Below are 16,106 nucleotides of genomic sequence, written 5' to 3' on the forward strand. Positions count from 1 at the left end.
GGACTCATGTTGCCACCATACAAAATGAGAATTTTATGATGTCGACAGAAATTGACAACGTGTTCAAACTAAATATGGTGGAAAGATTTTATCCACCTGTGTGTATTGAAACATACAAACCAATACAAAAAAAAGTCTAAGAATAAAACAGTGCCATCTTGTGGCCGTTTCGTGATCACCATTTGGGTCATTCACCGACTAATCAGTGAAGCACTTAAAGCCACAGGGAGAGAAAAGATTACGCAATACATTTGTAGCTGCTGACATCATAATTCTTGATCTCCTTAGGACCACTTGTGACAAATACACAAACAACACACAACGTTAGATGAAACCACTGAACTATCAACGATGAATATGAACTCCCGCAGTCAGCCAGTCAGACCACGACAAAGGCGACACAGTGGGCATAATAACTGCACAGCTACACACGAATACAGTCTCCTGGTAATGAATGTAAGGATGCGCTGTTGGGAGAAGGTGTAAGGCACGGGTGCGGTACAAGGCCTCAGCTAAGACGGGTGGGAGGTCACTGGTGGTGGTGTGTGCGGTCGTCGGGTCGTTTGATATGGATCCGACGAACTCGCTCAATTCGTTCTCGCTCATCATCTTCGTCCAGATGGTGGGATCGTCCGGCAGCGCCCCCTGTTGCCTCCAGCAGAGCGTTGTCCGGCCCCCTCCCATCGTGGGATTCGTATAGAAGGATATTGAGGGTCTCCTCATAGATGCGAGCTTCAGGGAACTCCACCTGGCATGCAAACGTTCATAAAAAATTAGCGAGAGCAGACATTTGGAAGTGAAGAAGCCAGTTTTAAAAAGACAGACTTCGAACTAGACCTCCACCATGGGGTTTGTGGAAGACAGTTTGTCACAGGTATCTATAAAATGGTTGGTCAGATGGTAATATTTCAAACAATAAGGGCTAGCTTGCCAGCTAACATCAGCTACATAGCATGCTATCCATTCCACATTCAAGAAAGTATGTCTCTGCCATTTATCCAAGCAACAGAAGTCAATTAATTAGCCAGTTCATCAATAATCATGTTTGTGTAAACTTTCACATCTATTTTTGAATCAACTTACCCGTTGAAATGTACATTTCCGACCAGTGTTCTTTTGCATGCAGCGTACCTCACATAACATCTTTTGAACTGACATTTCATACTCAAAATACAACAGTAGCTAAAGTCATCAACCAAGCTATTTTAGCCTAACTTCTCGATTGCTCCGCTTTGCTCAAATGACAAGTGACACCATGGTGAAAAGGGTCTATAGGGGTGCAAAGTCATTTTGATCACCTTTGTCTGCTTCTTTTCGGTGGCATAAACAATGGAGGTGCAGCACACTTCAGCTATTTTGCGGCCCTGCCCGTAGAAGGACCAGCAGCAGATCTCATCCCCGATCACATCTTTGATGAAGAGTACACGGCCATTGAACCGCAGCGACAGCTTGTCAAACAGCTCGATATTTTTCAGCATGTTGTCGTCAGAATTGCTGAGGGGGAATTTTTTTTTTTTTAAACGAACACGCTCATAATATACATCCAGTTTGAATCATGAAACGCTCTCCTTAAGAAGTGTCAAGCGCTTCGGATTGGAGACTCACCTGGTGTAGGAATATTTGTTATTGCTTCTGTTATACAGCAGTTTGACAGTAGGCTGGGAAGACACAATAAATGTGTTTCAAGCAACTGGCAAAACGGTCTTGGTTTGGAATACCATGATGCTAGATACCTTATTTGAAGTGGCAATAAGCTTCTGCTCCTCCTTGGATGATGTCATGAGAGGCACTTTACATAGAGGCTCATATGTTTCTTTGTTCTGTAGGACAAGGGATTTATTTATTTTTTTTAATTAAAAACTTTTGGTTACAAAACAACATGAACAAGTTAAGAGCGCCACCTGGTGAAACATGAGAAAATATGTAAACCATAGAAGCGAATCCCATTTCAGATATAAGAGTCACTGTAAAACGATTAGGGTGTGGGGACAATGTGTGCTGTCATCTGTAGAGTTCATAATGATAGGAAGTACCTGCAAGGCAGCCGTGCATTCATCGGCAAGGCCTTGGACAAGATAATACTTGGCTTCTGCAAGCAGCTCCTCGGTTTCTCGCCGGCTGTCTGGCAGCGGAACTGCTCCATCTCTCAGGTAGTTCAAGATCGTTCCGAAATGTTTGCCACAGCGATCAATCAAAATCCAACCTTGACAAGAAACAAAAGAGCGTTTTGCAAAGTCAATTGTTGATTGGACTGAAACATTGATCAGCACCTTTAGCAAACGTTGTCCTTCAATTAACACTCTATGATTGACTCACTTTGTCAACCAGCATCCCAGAACAGATTGCATCCGACTTTGGGGATCTCATTGTGCTTAGATTTCCTCTTACATGAGAGCCCAAACAAATGCTTTTTGTTCATGATTATTTGAAGTAAATTAACTTTTCGATATTTAATGGGCACCATTCTATTTCACTTGTCCACTTGTAGGTATGCATTTTTCGAGCAGCTCACCTTCACTGTCAGTGAGGACCTCCATCCTGCCACTGAACATGGCTTTCAGCATGGTGTCTTGCTTGGTCAGAGTCTGCATTGTTGTGTAGTATAGGGCCCCACCCACATTTAACTTCACATATTTTGAGCTGGGGCTGGAACCTTTAAACGATGTGGTCCGGGTTGTAGCTGCCGGCACTGGCGGGCTCACGGCACTCTCTCCTGACATCTCTTCCTGAAACACAACGCAGCAGAACAATTGTGCTTGTATTGCCCTCTCAATGTGTTAACTGTTAACGAAATGGTGACAATTGGGATATTCGTTTCATTCGTATGATGTCAATAGCTATGACAAATGTATTATGAACAGAAATATCAAGGACATGTTAGAATGAGCAACAGTGTCAGTTTTTCTTTCTCACATTTCCAAACAACACACAAATAAATATGTTAGAATTCAATTATTATTGTGCATTCCCTTTCTTTGTGGATAGAGTAATTATTGTAATTACAGTTGTATTTATTACTTTGAAGGTACGACATTTCTGAACGCGTTTGATACAGAATTCAACCCGAAAGAAAAATACATGTCACCAAACACGTTTAACGTTGAGTTATAGATTAGTGGTTTATTTACTGTGAACGGTAAAATAAAGTTAGGACCGGCCCATTTCTTAATTAGGTTTGGCGACTACTGGTCTACCCTTTTCATTTCCCCTTTCATCATTCCGTTCAGGTTAGTCTGAGTTTCGACTAAAAACACATAGCGACGAAGGGGAAATACGGGCAATTGAAGACTACTTCACACATTAAATGCCTATTGTTTTTAGAGAACAGAATGAGTTGGTCATCTCCTTCCTGTCCACCAATTGAAAAACTAAGTAATTTGATTTAGGAAGGAAAGGCTAACGCGCTAGCTCCTTGATATTTAAATGATATTTCTGTCATCAAACAAGAATACAATAACATAATGGCAATCGGAATTGATTCAGCGTTCTATACATAAACCGAGTGGTGGCGTTGTGAGATTTAAAATGAAAAAGAGCATCATATTTACCATAGAAGCCAAGGCAGACTTGGTAAATGTAGCTTGCTAACCTACGTCAGCGTACACCCACCCTTTTCCGGTCCAAAGCTGCGCAGTTGAAAATTACGTTAACATTCCATTTTACCTCCCTTAAAGGCACAGTTACATTATTTTGGGTTTTAACGTAGCAAACCATTAGATCTATAACCAGGACAAGTGTGCATCAGTAGCAACACACGCATTGTATATCACCCCATAATGGTTCAGTAAATAATATTATTAGGTATAATTCCGCTATGGAGGAGTAATACTACTAATGGTAGCCACTCGCTACCACGCTAATCTAAAGCTTCATTACCCTCCCGATAACCCGAGTTGGATTTTCCATCTCATCACGGTGAATGTTTTTGCAAATCACGCTGATCAAGTAGATGAATATTACTGCAAAATTATTCATATTGAGAGGTGAGTGCTACCCGGAAACAATTCAATGCGACACAGCGGATTAATGGTTTCAAGTCGTGTCCGGATCGCCTCTCATTGTTTACATATTAAAGTGATATGCAGCTGCTATTTCTGAGACTGTCATCTGCATAGGGATTAACCATAATCTTGTAATGATGATAATTATCTTCAAAACAAGGTGAGAAGCTCAACCGTGAGACGGTATTTATTTTACGGTATTTATCTCGAACTAGCCATGGATGCTAACTATTTCAGCTCCTTTATCAGTATGTCGCGCGTTTATGCAGAGATGACGAGTTAGTCCACACTATTAATCAGCTTTTGCTGCTGCTGCTCGAACCCCATTATGGAGGTGTAGCACCAGGTGAGCCTTCTTGGCAAATATAAGATCCTATCACGAGAACTTCTGCACTGGAGGTAAGTGCTGTGAGCACATATCAACATATATACTCCTACATTACCTTGTTCGATATGGCACAACATGTCAACGATGAAATGTCCTCTTCCTTAGCTAGGGTGCACAATGTTTGGTGCACCGCAAAGCTCGAAGTCCGAATTCCTGGATAAAGCGAGGCAGGCCAGAGAGGAGAGGAAAGGACATAAGGAGAAGGAGAGAGCAGCAATCCTCATCCAAGCTCTGGTCAGACGATTTCTATGTCGCTGCAGACTCCAGAAAAAAATAAGGTTCAATTTACCCTACTGTGTCCTTGCAAAACAAACATTACTTCTCCAAGATATCCCCTGCATTAAGTTAATATTTATATTTGTTGTTTCACCAGGAAAGATATTGATGAATATTTTGAGTCTCCTGCTGCAACATCAAAAAGAAATGCACTTTCAATTTTTAAAATTGCTCGTAAATTACTATTCATTTTCCACTCGGAGGATAAGATGGTGAGTATAACCATGAACAATGTTGTTTCCTTTTTCTAGTTTTACAGAAGCGTTGTGTCGTCGTTATGAGGATTATTTGATACATACAGTGACCAGTCACACAATTAAGACACACAACACATTTTTAGAGCAATACAAAAGTTGTACTGAAAATACCTTTAGAATAAAAAGAGTTCTATTTTATATGATTGAGTATGCGGTGGCATGGCTCAAGTGGTTGTTTCACGACCTGTAGGTCATGGATTCAGCCCTTAGCTCTTGTGATCATGTAAAATTGTCCTTCACCAATATTCTGAACTCCCAGTTGCTCCTGATGCTGCATCAACCAGTAGGTGATTGAGGAGGCAGTGTTAAAGCGCTTTGAGTACCTTGACGTTATAAAAGTGTTATATAAATGAAAGTCCTTTTACCATTCGTTTGCTATTGTAGCGAGCAATGGTGTAAACCTGCAATGCATCATCATGAAGGTGGTTTCGAATATTTTGATCATCTCATCTTTCCAAATACTCGAAACAACTCCTAGTTTGATTTTGTGCAGTTTTACGGAAATACAAATTAACACAAACAAAAACATGCATCTTCATCTGAAAGCGGAATCTTACATTGAATCCCATTTCATTGTAGTCTTTGTTGTTATCGAGTTATCATTCAAGTTGTGGTCGATATTGTGGCAGTTTTTCATCTTTAATTTTGCTTTTTGAACAGAGGTTTGAAAAGCTCTGTAGGGCTATTCTTACCAGCATGGAAGTTGAAAACGAGCCTAAAGTAAGTGTTTTTATCTTTGTATCCCTGCCAAACAACTTGACATGTGAGTTTATGTCCTATTGATTGTTTTCACTGTTGGTTCTCAGGTCTGGTATGTGTCTTTGGCGCTCTCCAAAGATCTCACAATCCCTTGGCTGAAACAGATTAAAGATGTGCTGTGGACCTGCTGTCAACTACTGAAAAACTTAAAGGTTAGTCGAGGCTTGAAGATAAGTAAGAACAGTCTTGAAACTATTAGGTCACATGATGCATTTGTTTTGTGATTCCCAGCCTGATATACTGCAGGACAACAAATTGGTCACACTTTACCTCACCATGCTGGTCACATTCACAGACACATCAACATGGCGAATTGTGAGAGGGAAGGGTAGGTCCGGAGTCGCACGAGCAACCTAATTTTTTTCTGATATTATCAGGCATAATGTTTATTTCACTTCCTCTTTGTTTTAGGAGAAGCTCTCCGACCTGCTTTGATGAGAATCTGTGAGAATATTATGGGCTATCTCAATCAAAAGGGATTCTATTCAACACTCCAGGTTCTGTATCACGTGCAAAATTCACTCCCTTGCACCTATATTTAGTACATCTGCATAAAGAAATGAAATAGAATCAAATCAGGGCTTGAGTCAATCGATGCATCCCTAATTTCCTTATTATAAAGTCTTACTACATATTTTTTAATTAAGACTTTTCCAATCTGTCTTCATCAAAACTGCATGACTGATCCTTTTTAAAGGCAGAATGTAGTTGTTTTATCCGGGTTATAAAGTGGATTGTCTTGTGCCGGTGTACCAGTAAAAGTCTACTTTCTCAGTTCTGCTCATTACAAATTTGTGATACAGTTTTTGTCGATAAAGTACTGCCAGCTGCCATGAAGGACATATTTCTTTCTTTTCTAGATTTTGCTGACCAACGGCTTGGCTCGTTCGAAACCGGCTCTCTCAAAAGGCACTTTAACAGCTATCTTTACCCTGTCGCTAAGGTGAGTGAGGTGACATGGAGTGAGCTGAAGTTTGAAGCGGCAAAAAAAAAAAAGACAGATTGATTGGCACAATTATGGCCAAAATAATAATTCTGATTGCTTTGGGTTAATGTTGTAAACAGGATTATTAATAATAAGTATTCATCATGTTAGATAAAATGTCTGTACTTTTAATCACACTATCACGCTGTTGATTTGGTGCTGCTTGAGAAAGTGCATATCGCTGACGATCAGGTTAATGTAATTCTGGCACCTTAAACTGTGGTCACGATTGAAATTTACAAGTATATTTTGAAGAACAGTTTTTACCCCATAATTGTTCAAAAAAAAGTTTGATTCATTGTTCAGCAATGATTGATGTAATTTTCTCTCTGCGCTGTTTAATTTATTTTTTTTTTTCTTGTAATATCAGACCAGTCATTGCTGCTCACTACTCAGACAACCTGCTCAGATCATTCCTCATTCACATCATGTCAGTTCCGGCTGTGACGTCGCACTTGTGTATGCTCACTCCAGAGGTACGAAGCCAGCTATGAATCATGTCAATAACATGTTTAAAGATACATGTTTTAACGTTGCCCCTTTTGCAACAGTGTGTTACTCTGATCCAGACTCATGGCCTTTTAAAGAAGTTTATCCTGTTTCTCAGCCGTGAGGAGCAGTGTTCTGATATCTGCGTGTGTCTTGAGGGGAGTCACACACTCTGCCTACTTGGTACAGTATTTGAGGCATTGTGCTCAGCCAGATGATACTTTTAAGGTGAGAGAATAATTCAATTCCTCTCCCTACGTGTCAATTTAGGTAACCTGATTCACTTGGGCTTCCTTAATGAGCGAATCATAGATGAGGAGACCAATCGCTTTGTGAAGGACCTGACTGACATGCTGTCCTACTGCCAGAGATATGTGTCCCAAAAGAAATCGAACCTCACCCACTGGCACCCAGTCCTGGGCTGGTTCTCCCAAACTGTAGATTATGGGTGAGTAATAGAGACATTTTATTCAGGTTTAGCTTTCCCTTGAAAAGGAAGCGGATACTTTAAAAAGGGTAATCTACACCTGGTTGAGGTTGGTGGTTCGAATCTTAGCCCTTTCTGTGTGGACTCCAGGCATAACGTGTCTTAAGGTATAAATCTCAGAAAATGTTAAATATTCGGTTCGATTTTATGCTGGAAAAAACAAACAACAACAACATAAAAAAAGTAACTTCACAGAAATTATATTTTCTTTAACGCTTAATTAATACAGTACAAAGACACTAAATGCAAAATAATTGAAACTTATCGTAGTACCGGAAAATCAAGAATATACAGGGCTAAAAAGACTTAACGTGGGACACTGTTTAAAAAAAAAAAAGTAACTAACACTTTTTTTATTCACTAGATAGCACACATTCGTGCTGACCGTGAGACTATATTTTCCTTAAAAAATCCCATTTATTTCGATTGATGTATTTTCAAGTGTTGAAGTCCCGCGGGCCAGCTATCGGACTGATCATGAAGAACAGAATGCATTTGGCTGCTTCAGCACACAAGGTCTAATATTTAACACAACTACAAATTATTCATGTTGATGAATTTCACAGTGGTTTAGAACTGCCCTGCATCAGACTGAAAGGTGTGTTTAATATTACCGTAGCCTTTAGCATGTAGCCGAATATGAAAACTTTGTATGGTGCAATGCGGTTTTATTCAACAACAAAAATATAGAGCGGACAGTTTAAATAAAATGTCATCTTTTTCTCTCGGGTTGAGAGTTCAGGTGAGTAAAAGCATTTTCAATGCAGCTACAGTATTATATTGTATTAGCTTAATACAGGTTTATCTGATGTCATGACTACTGAGTAGAGGCACCGACTTTATTTTAACATGCTGAAATTCTCATTTGCTCCTCTGTTCCTTGCAGTCTTAATGAATCAATGCCGCTGGTCACCAAGCAGCTGCAGTATCTGTGGGGTGTGCCTGTCATCCGGACCCTCTTCAGTGACGTCCTCTCGAAGAAGCTCGAAAGTCAGGAGCCCACTCCCTCACCTGCACAGCCAAGCACATCGCAAAACAACCTGCCAGTTAAAAGTGGGTCATGAATCCAAATCTGTCTGTTTTATTTCATGGTTGTCTTTGGCGTTGAAGGTCATGGACGCAAGGATCAATTGCTCTCCTCAACCGACAGGCCTTTTTAAGCGAGCTTTTCAGAAGTCCGCTTCTGTGCGAAACATTTTGAAGCCGGTCGGCGGGAAGCGAGTGGACTCGGCTGAAGTTCAGAAGGTGTGCAGCATTTGTGTGCTTTACCAAACTGCTCTCTCCACGCTGACGCAAATAAGACTCCAGATTCTCACCGGTGAGTACACTGGCCAGTAGGTATTTCGAAATATTTGGAAGCGTATAACGGGACAGTCACTACGACGCGTTTCCAATGTGCAGGTCTTACACATCTCGACGATCTCCTGCCCAAGTTGTGGGCTTTCATCTGTGAACTCGGCCCACAGGGAGGCCTCAAACTTTTCATGGAGTGTCTCAGCAATGACACCGAAGAGTCCAAGCAGCTCCTATCTATGCTCATGCTCTTCTGTGATTGTTCACGGCACCTCATCACGTAATTATTTGGGTTGGGTTTTATTCCATGGTTTTCAATTGCACGCGTTCATTCATTGCCATCAATGTGACTCAGAATCCTAGACGACATTGAAGTCTATGAAGAACAGACCTCCTTCAAAATAGAGGAGCTCATCACTATCTCCTCATTTCTGAACACCTTTGTGTACAAAATGATATGGGATGGTACTCTTGGTGAGTGATCCAGTTTTCTGTCGTACCATTCAAATGGATATATCTGGAATTGTTCACTTTGATAATAAAAATCTCTTGTGATTATAATGCCAACACTTTTGATCAAATAAGCGGACATAGTGAAGCCCATTATACTGTGCAGGCGTAGCTAACGTTGCAATGCAGCAATTGCTTGTCTTCCACAGGAATGAGCAAAACGTACTCTTGTGTGTCTAACAGAGAACGCAAAGGGTGAGAAACTGGAGTTATTCCACAGTGTTCACGGATGGTTGATGGTGCTTTACGAACGCGACTGCAGGCGAAGATTCACCCTGGATGACCACTGGTTACGCAAGTAAATTCAAACTAAGAATGTGTCTCTGTGTTTGAAACGGGGATTAATATGAAGCGCTCATCTATTTCATCTTCCATCTGTTGCATTCAGGGACTTAAAACCCAGCTTGTTGTTCCAAGAGCTTGAGAAAGGCAAGAAAAGAGCTCAGCTGATACTGCAATATATTCCACATGTTATTCCTCATAAAAATGTGAGTTTATTTTATATATACATGTACATTTTTTGATATTGTATACAGTCGCTGATGGTGTAGTGGTACACTTGCCTGACTTATGTGCGGGCAGCGTGGGATTGATTCCCACTCAGTGATGGTGTGGATGTGAGTGTGAAGGGTTGTTCGTCTCTATATGTGCCTGGCGACAAGTTCTGGGCGTAGTCCGCCTTTCGGACTGGTGGGTGGGTCTGGAATGTATACCCATGATGAACGGGGATTCGCTCGAAATAAAAAAATCCTACATTAGCTTGCAGACTTCAGCGAACAACAAATGGTAATGAAAGGAGGAGCCGGTGTGTGTGTGTGTGTCTTGACATCATGACAAAATTCTGGTCTGAACAAGTTTTTTTTTGTCTATGAAGTCATACAGTGTTTTTGCGCTCCGGTTATTTCAGAGGGTGCTGCTGTTTCGGAACATCGTCTCCAAGGAAAAAGAGAATCTTGGTTTAATCGAAACCAGCTCCGCCTCGCCGCATGTCACCCATATTACCATACGCCGTTCACGCATGTTAGAGGTACGGACACACATCAGATGGATGATGGTAAATGTTTGTGCCGTTTCCATTAATGTGTGGCCCATATGTTAGGATGGCTACGATCAGCTCCGCCGTTTACCGGTGAATTCCATAAAAGGCGTCATCCGTGTGAAGTTTGTGAATGACCTGGGAGTGGATGAAGCGGGTATCGATCAAGATGGCGTCTTTAAAGAATTTCTAGAAGAGATCATTAAGAAAGTGTTCAACCCCGCTCTCAACTTATTCAAGGTAAGTTATTCATTCAAATAAACAACAACAAAACATTGAAATTCTTGTTTTGGAGCAATTTCTGCCATTTTTTTTTCTCGTAATCTCCTCAGACTACGAGTGGAAATGAGAGGCTGTATCCTTCCCCTACTTCCTACATCCATGAGAACCATCTGCAGCTCTTCGAGTTTGTGGGGAAGATGTTAGGGAAAGCCGTGTATGAGGTATTTGTGGCACTTGCAGGAATCGATTTGTGCTCATTCCGGAACATCGTGTAACATTGGGATCTTTTGTGTTTAGGGCATTGTGGTGGATGTTCCTTTTGCTTCCTTCTTCCTCAGTCAAGTGTTGGGTCATCACCACAGCACTTTCTACAGCTCCATTGATGAGCTGCCTTCATTAGACTCCGAGTTTTACAAGAACCTCACCTCCATAAAGGTTTACCAAATCTTCAATTGTCATTTGCCACATTTTTATTCTCCCACAGGTTGTAGATGAGTCTGCAGCAGGGGCCACCAACTTCAGTCCTTGAGGGCCCTTATCCTGCATGTTTTAGATGTTTCCCTCCTCCAACTCACCTTATTGAAATGATCAGTTCATCAGCAAGCCCGATAAAGCCCCATATCATTTCAATCAGGTGTGTTGGAGGAGGGAACCATCTAAAACATGCAGGATAGGGAGCCCTCGAGGACTTGCGCTGGTGACCCCCGCTCTACAGGATAATTCACCTTTTGTGTGCATGTTTTACAGCGCTATGATGGAGATGTGGGGGATCTGGGACTCTCGTTATCCTATGATGAAGATGTGATGGGACAGGTAAGGATTGAAACAAATCAATCCCTCACAATGTGGTACACAATGTTTTCAGATGCCAGTACCTCAATTTGTTTAGATTACAAAAAAAAATTCTCATGAGAAATTTGATCAATCTATTCCAGCGTCAAACTATAGCTGTTATACAATTGTGTGGAAAAAAAGAAACGGTGAAACATTGATATGTTAAATAAGAAAATGCTCTTAACTCTTATAACAACAGCTGCGAGATAAAAAAAAATGGACATAGCATCTTTTTCTGAGAATCTTGGTTGCATCTCGGCGACCCACAATAAATTGCTGTATTTTTCCGCGCAGCTTGTTTGTCACGAGTTGATACCCGGAGGGAAGACCATGCCTGTCACCAATGAAAATAAGTATGTTTAGTCATTATCAAGGTTTTAAAATAAAAAAGCGTATCAATTCTATGATTGTAGTTTGAACCATTTGCTCTGCAGGTTCAGCTACATTCATCTTATGGCCCACTTCCGGATGCACACTCAGATCAAGGAGCAAACCGCCGCTTTCATCCGAGGCTTTCGCAGCATCATCAACCCAGAATGGTTGCACATGTTTTCGACACCCGAGGTCCAGCGTCTGGTCTCAGGAGATAACGCTGAAATTGACTTGGATGACCTCAAGTACGTACTTTATTTTCACCCTCCAGCGTCCCGGCACGATTTCTGATTTTCTGAAGTGTCGTGATATCAATTTAAAAGTGTGAGGTTAAATTTTAGGTGACTGTCAAGAGTTGGAGCACATGATTTGTTTTAGTCTCTTGCCTTCTAAATTGTTGCCATGTTATCTGTATGATTAAGGAAGCACACGGTCTACTATGGAGGTTTTCATAGCAGCCATCGTGTCATCATCTGGCTGTGGGACATTTTGTCCAGTGACTTCACAGCTGAGGAGAGGGCAATGTTCCTCAAGGTATGCTCATTTCCGGTCTTTTTCATTTGTATCACGACGTGCCTCCTTGAACTCATTTTGCTCTTGTGTAGTTTGTTACCAGCTGCTCAAGACCTCCTCTCTTAGGTTTTGCCTACCTCAAGCCACCTTTTTCAATCCGTTGTGTGGAAGTGTCAGATGATCAGGTGAGCGTGTTGCTAAGTATTATTTATAGAGAGAGAAAAAAAAGTACTCAAGCACCAACCACTAAGGCAGGTTTTGTAAAAAGAAAACTACAGTGGGTTTTCTTACTGTCTGATGTGTTTTATTTTTTGAATGGTGCAGCATACCAAAGCGGATTCCTGCGGGATGCATTGCACTCCTTGTCACAAGTGCGCTGATGCAAAGATTTGGGCACAAAAAAAAAGTTAACATTCAAATGTATTTGTTTCTGTAACAGAAGTGGAAATCTTGGCAGCAACCAAAAATAAGATTTTTCCCCCACCCTCATAGATTGTCTTGTTTTATAGTACACAGGCATACAGTAGCATAAGCAATATGATATGGTGACATATTAGCGGATCGATTTTTTTTTTTCCTGGTCATAGCATTCATCTGGCAGGTGACATGTTTCTGTAGAAAATTCATCAGGCTCAATTGTGCACACATGGACATATGGCAGTCATCTCTACTAAGCTATATAAATAATTTACAATAAAATTCTTAATGTTGCTTTGCTTTGAATACATATTATTAAGAGAGAAACAGGTAGTTGCTGGAATTAATTTGCAGCTGGCCAATACTATTATCTCACAATTTCTAAAAATTGTTATTTTTTTTTTTTTTTGAAACCATCTGGAATGTCCTTAAATCATGCTACACAGGTTCTGAATGTGTACCGTAGTAAAAAAGATACAATGGACATTGTTTTTGTCTTCAGTCTATCTTTCTAGCTTGAAACCTCTGTTTATTTCCTGTGACCAGGACACGGGGGACACCCTTGGCAGCGTCCTCAGAGGCTTTTTCACAATCCGTAAAAAGGAGCCTGGTGGTCGACTGCCCACATCATCCACATGCTTCAACCTGCTCAAACTGCCCAACTACAGCAAGAAGAGCATCTTGCGTGACAAGCTGCGCTACGCCATCAGTATGAACACCGGCTTTGAGCTTTCGTAATGCAGGAGCGTTGCAAACGGACAATCTGCACAGGATGTGGCCGCCTGAACCGAGCAAACATGAGAACCTATCGTTTCTGAGGAAATTTCTACAAAGTAGAGGAGTCGTGAAGGACGACAAACAAACTCTCCTTTTGTCTTATTTTAACGCCTGCAGGATTACTATTTAACTCTCTTCCAGCAATCCAGGAGGATGCTGTTTTTGCAGCACAATCTAATGTGGCATCTCCCCTTGCCACACATGATATCCAAGGTCGTATATAGTATTTAACTCCATTAAATCCATATTTATAGTTACTGGATCTCCGTTTCTCAGGCTTAACTTCATATTTCTTATCTCGAATACTCCCACCATTTGAGAACTGGAAAGCAATATAGATGCATTGCAAGCCATTAGATCACTGAAAACTAAGTGATGCATTGGTAATACACTTACAATTTTGAACATTGGTATCCAAGCATCTTTGAGAGGGTGTCAAATGAGTCCTAATGTGTTTTGCGTTGCATAAATGTAATTTGTCCAAGTAGAAGACAAATCATTGTCTTGTCTTCAGCCTCCAGGACTCCCCCTGCCCTGTGTTGATTTCACTTAATCCCCGCCCTCTTAAAGACCGACTGTCTCGTTTTTAATCGTTTATGAACATAGTGTGAATGAAAAGATCGAACCTATGCTTCATTTGGGATGGACTACCACAATTCATGGACGTGAGAGAGCCATTGATGATCTTCTTTTTTTTTTCTTTGAAGAACAGAAGCGATGTCTGCTTTGCATCTTTTATCCATGACAAAAATGCCTGGAAATGTCTTGTCGTATCTCACGTTGACTGCTGTTTTCTACTTCATCCTAGAAAAGCAGAGCTTTGCTCACTACGTGTTTTAAATAACGCCGAGTGCCTCATGTATCGCCATCTTCTCCTTGCTCTCACCCTGACCTGGTCACCTGTTACAAGTCAAACCACTAATGTTGAATATTGGAAACAAGCCATAGAAGCAGAGGCTGGTCTCTGAAACCCAACTACTGTACTAACAGTACAACACAATAATCTTGGGCTGACACGATGCTCTCTATGGACTTTCTAAGCCATGTGGTGAAGAATGATCTGTTCTAACAAGCCTCTCAACATGATGTCATGGACTGGTTCTCCAGCCTAATTGGACTACTTGTTCCTTTGGGTGGTCACGTAGTGGTTAAGTGTTTCTACCCTTGGGTAGGTTTTCGGGCTAAGTGTCATCTTTCGGGGACTTACCAGGAAGAGAAATGCACAAGATTGTAAAAGTAAGCATAAAATCTCAACCAAATCTGTCATTATGCAAATACCAAACAAAAAACACCCATTACCTACCATTATACAGGTCAACACTACTGTCTTACTAACCAGCAATTTGTGTGAAAACAACGCAGTTTGGATTAAAAGGCAACAATTCTACACAGAATTAATTCCTGTCCCTCAAAATCATATTTACCCTAATTTACTGCGGATATAAGTCGCCGTACCCCTGTTCAATTGCCATTTTTTTGTAATATGAAAAAAGACGAAGAAAGAAACAAAACCCTTTTCCACCATGTTGTACCTGTAACCTGTGCAATTCAAGTGAGGAGGGAAAAAACTTTTTTTTAAATCACAAATACTAACATTTGAACGGGGTGTGTAGACATATATCGCGCTGTCCCTCATTGTAATTCTTGAACTCCAGGTTCCAAAATGGTATGTTCTCAAATACATTGGCTTTGTGATATCAACCCGTGACTAACAAATGTACCCTTAAGGTACAATGATTGCCTTTTTTGTTAGTGTTAATTTTAAACACACCCACACACGCACACAAATGTTTTTGTTCATGTCAGTTTGTTCTACGCAATTACATTTCATGTAAGAATGATAACCTCAGAAAATTGTTACAATTTACTAGTCTTTTTTTAATAACATACAGTATATAATATATATTTTAAATTCTAAACATATTTGTCTTTAGGAATGTTATTATTCTTCAAATATCCAACGTTTTCTCCGACTAGCTTGGAGACATCAAATTTGGTGGCATCTATTCGTGATTTGATAATTTTCCAAAAGCATTTCTTGCTCTAGTGGCCTACCATACAAAATATTGTGAATAACCGGCTGGCATAAAAATGTTGTGTAACGTTCTAAAGTCTACTAATGCGACTTGCTTTATCTGGGCCTAATTTTCAAACGTGCATTCAAAATGAAAAAGAAAAGCGCTGTTTGTTTTCACAAAAGATCAACGATAAGATCAGTCGGTGATTTGGAAGGATGTCAATGGAAGAATAGAAGCCACTTGGTGTGCAAGTACACCCCCAGAGCTATTGTTCCCTCATCATGTGAGAGAAAGTGTCTTTCGATTGCACTATGGAATGTGTTCAAGAGCGGTTCTTGTGTAAAGTTTGTCATGTATGTAAAATACGTTTTCCTGTCATGTTAAATCATGCGCACTGGTGTGATATAAACTATTTGCTCCAAAGTTTTTTTTCTCTCTCCCCCCTTCTCAAATCAATTATGTCTGATTGCAA

The 16,106-nt window shown here is 40.6% G+C and overlaps 2 protein-coding genes across 6 annotated transcripts; one reads left to right on the plus strand and one right to left on the minus strand.

The window, feature by feature from the left end:
- Positions 1–73: 73 nt before the first annotated feature.
- kctd10 (potassium channel tetramerization domain containing 10) lies at positions 74–3,695 on the minus strand. The gene is made up of 7 exons (XM_086110556.1): positions 3,549–3,695; positions 2,513–2,726; positions 2,034–2,203; positions 1,734–1,820; positions 1,606–1,658; positions 1,299–1,494; positions 74–748 (listed from the first exon to the last, which is right to left on the minus strand). The coding sequence occupies exons 1-7, from the start codon at positions 3,549–3,551 to the stop codon at positions 530–532; spliced, it is 942 nt and encodes a 313-aa protein (XP_085966682.1). The 5' UTR covers positions 3,552–3,695; the 3' UTR covers positions 74–529.
- A 277-nt stretch (positions 3,696–3,972) lies between these two features.
- Positions 3,973–16,057, plus strand: ube3b (ubiquitin protein ligase E3B). 5 transcript variants are annotated; one of them, XM_086110554.1, is made up of 28 exons: positions 3,973–4,161; positions 4,336–4,400; positions 4,495–4,667; positions 4,763–4,877; positions 5,583–5,642; positions 5,729–5,833; positions 5,913–6,009; positions 6,093–6,178; positions 6,542–6,624; positions 7,037–7,142; positions 7,218–7,338; positions 7,426–7,603; positions 8,529–8,695; positions 8,793–8,960; positions 9,044–9,215; positions 9,291–9,409; positions 9,629–9,743; positions 9,834–9,933; positions 10,353–10,472; positions 10,545–10,721; positions 10,814–10,924; positions 11,001–11,138; positions 11,451–11,516; positions 11,832–11,890; positions 11,972–12,154; positions 12,332–12,443; positions 12,515–12,607; positions 13,386–16,057. In XM_086110554.1, exons 3-28 carry the CDS (start codon positions 4,507–4,509, stop codon positions 13,575–13,577), a joined length of 3,204 nt encoding a protein of 1,067 aa, XP_085966680.1. In that variant the 5' UTR covers positions 3,973–4,161; positions 4,336–4,400; positions 4,495–4,506; the 3' UTR covers positions 13,578–16,057. The 5 variants fall into 5 exon arrangements, with proteins under 5 accessions (XP_085966680.1, XP_085966681.1, XP_085966678.1 ...); XM_086110555.1 differs by having other exon boundaries at positions 4,499–4,667; XM_086110553.1 differs by having other exon boundaries at positions 3,974–4,161; positions 4,271–4,400.
- Positions 16,058–16,106: the final 49 nt, after the last annotated feature.

This window comes from Hippocampus guttulatus, chromosome 5, assembly GCF_054856545.1.
Source record: "Hippocampus guttulatus isolate MCC_2025c chromosome 5, RoL_Hgut_1.0, whole genome shotgun sequence".
NCBI classification, from domain to species: Eukaryota; Metazoa; Chordata; class Actinopteri; order Syngnathiformes; family Syngnathidae; genus Hippocampus; species Hippocampus guttulatus.

What these genes read in the sequence shown, in the direction of transcription:
- kctd10 (XM_086110556.1), bottom strand. An exon ending in GGTCCTCACTGACAGTGAAG is followed by an intron (nt 2,204 to 2,512) that starts GTGAGCTGCTCG and finishes TTTCTTGTCAAG; the next exon opens with GTTGGATTTTGATTGATCGC. An exon ending in TTATTGCCACTTCAAATAAG is followed by an intron (nt 1,659 to 1,733) that starts GTATCTAGCATC and finishes GTGTCTTCCCAG; the next exon opens with CCTACTGTCAAACTGCTGTA.
- ube3b (XM_086110552.1), top strand. Translation starts at nt 4,507, where the DNA reads ATGTTTGGTGCACCGCAAAGCTCGAAGTCCGAATTCCTGGATAAAGCG. An exon ending in TGTGTATGCTCACTCCAGAG is followed by an intron (nt 7,143 to 7,217) that starts GTACGAAGCCAG and finishes CTTTTGCAACAG; the next exon opens with TGTGTTACTCTGATCCAGAC. An exon ending in ATGAAGATGTGATGGGACAG is followed by an intron (nt 11,517 to 11,831) that starts GTAAGGATTGAA and finishes TTTTCCGCGCAG; the next exon opens with CTTGTTTGTCACGAGTTGAT.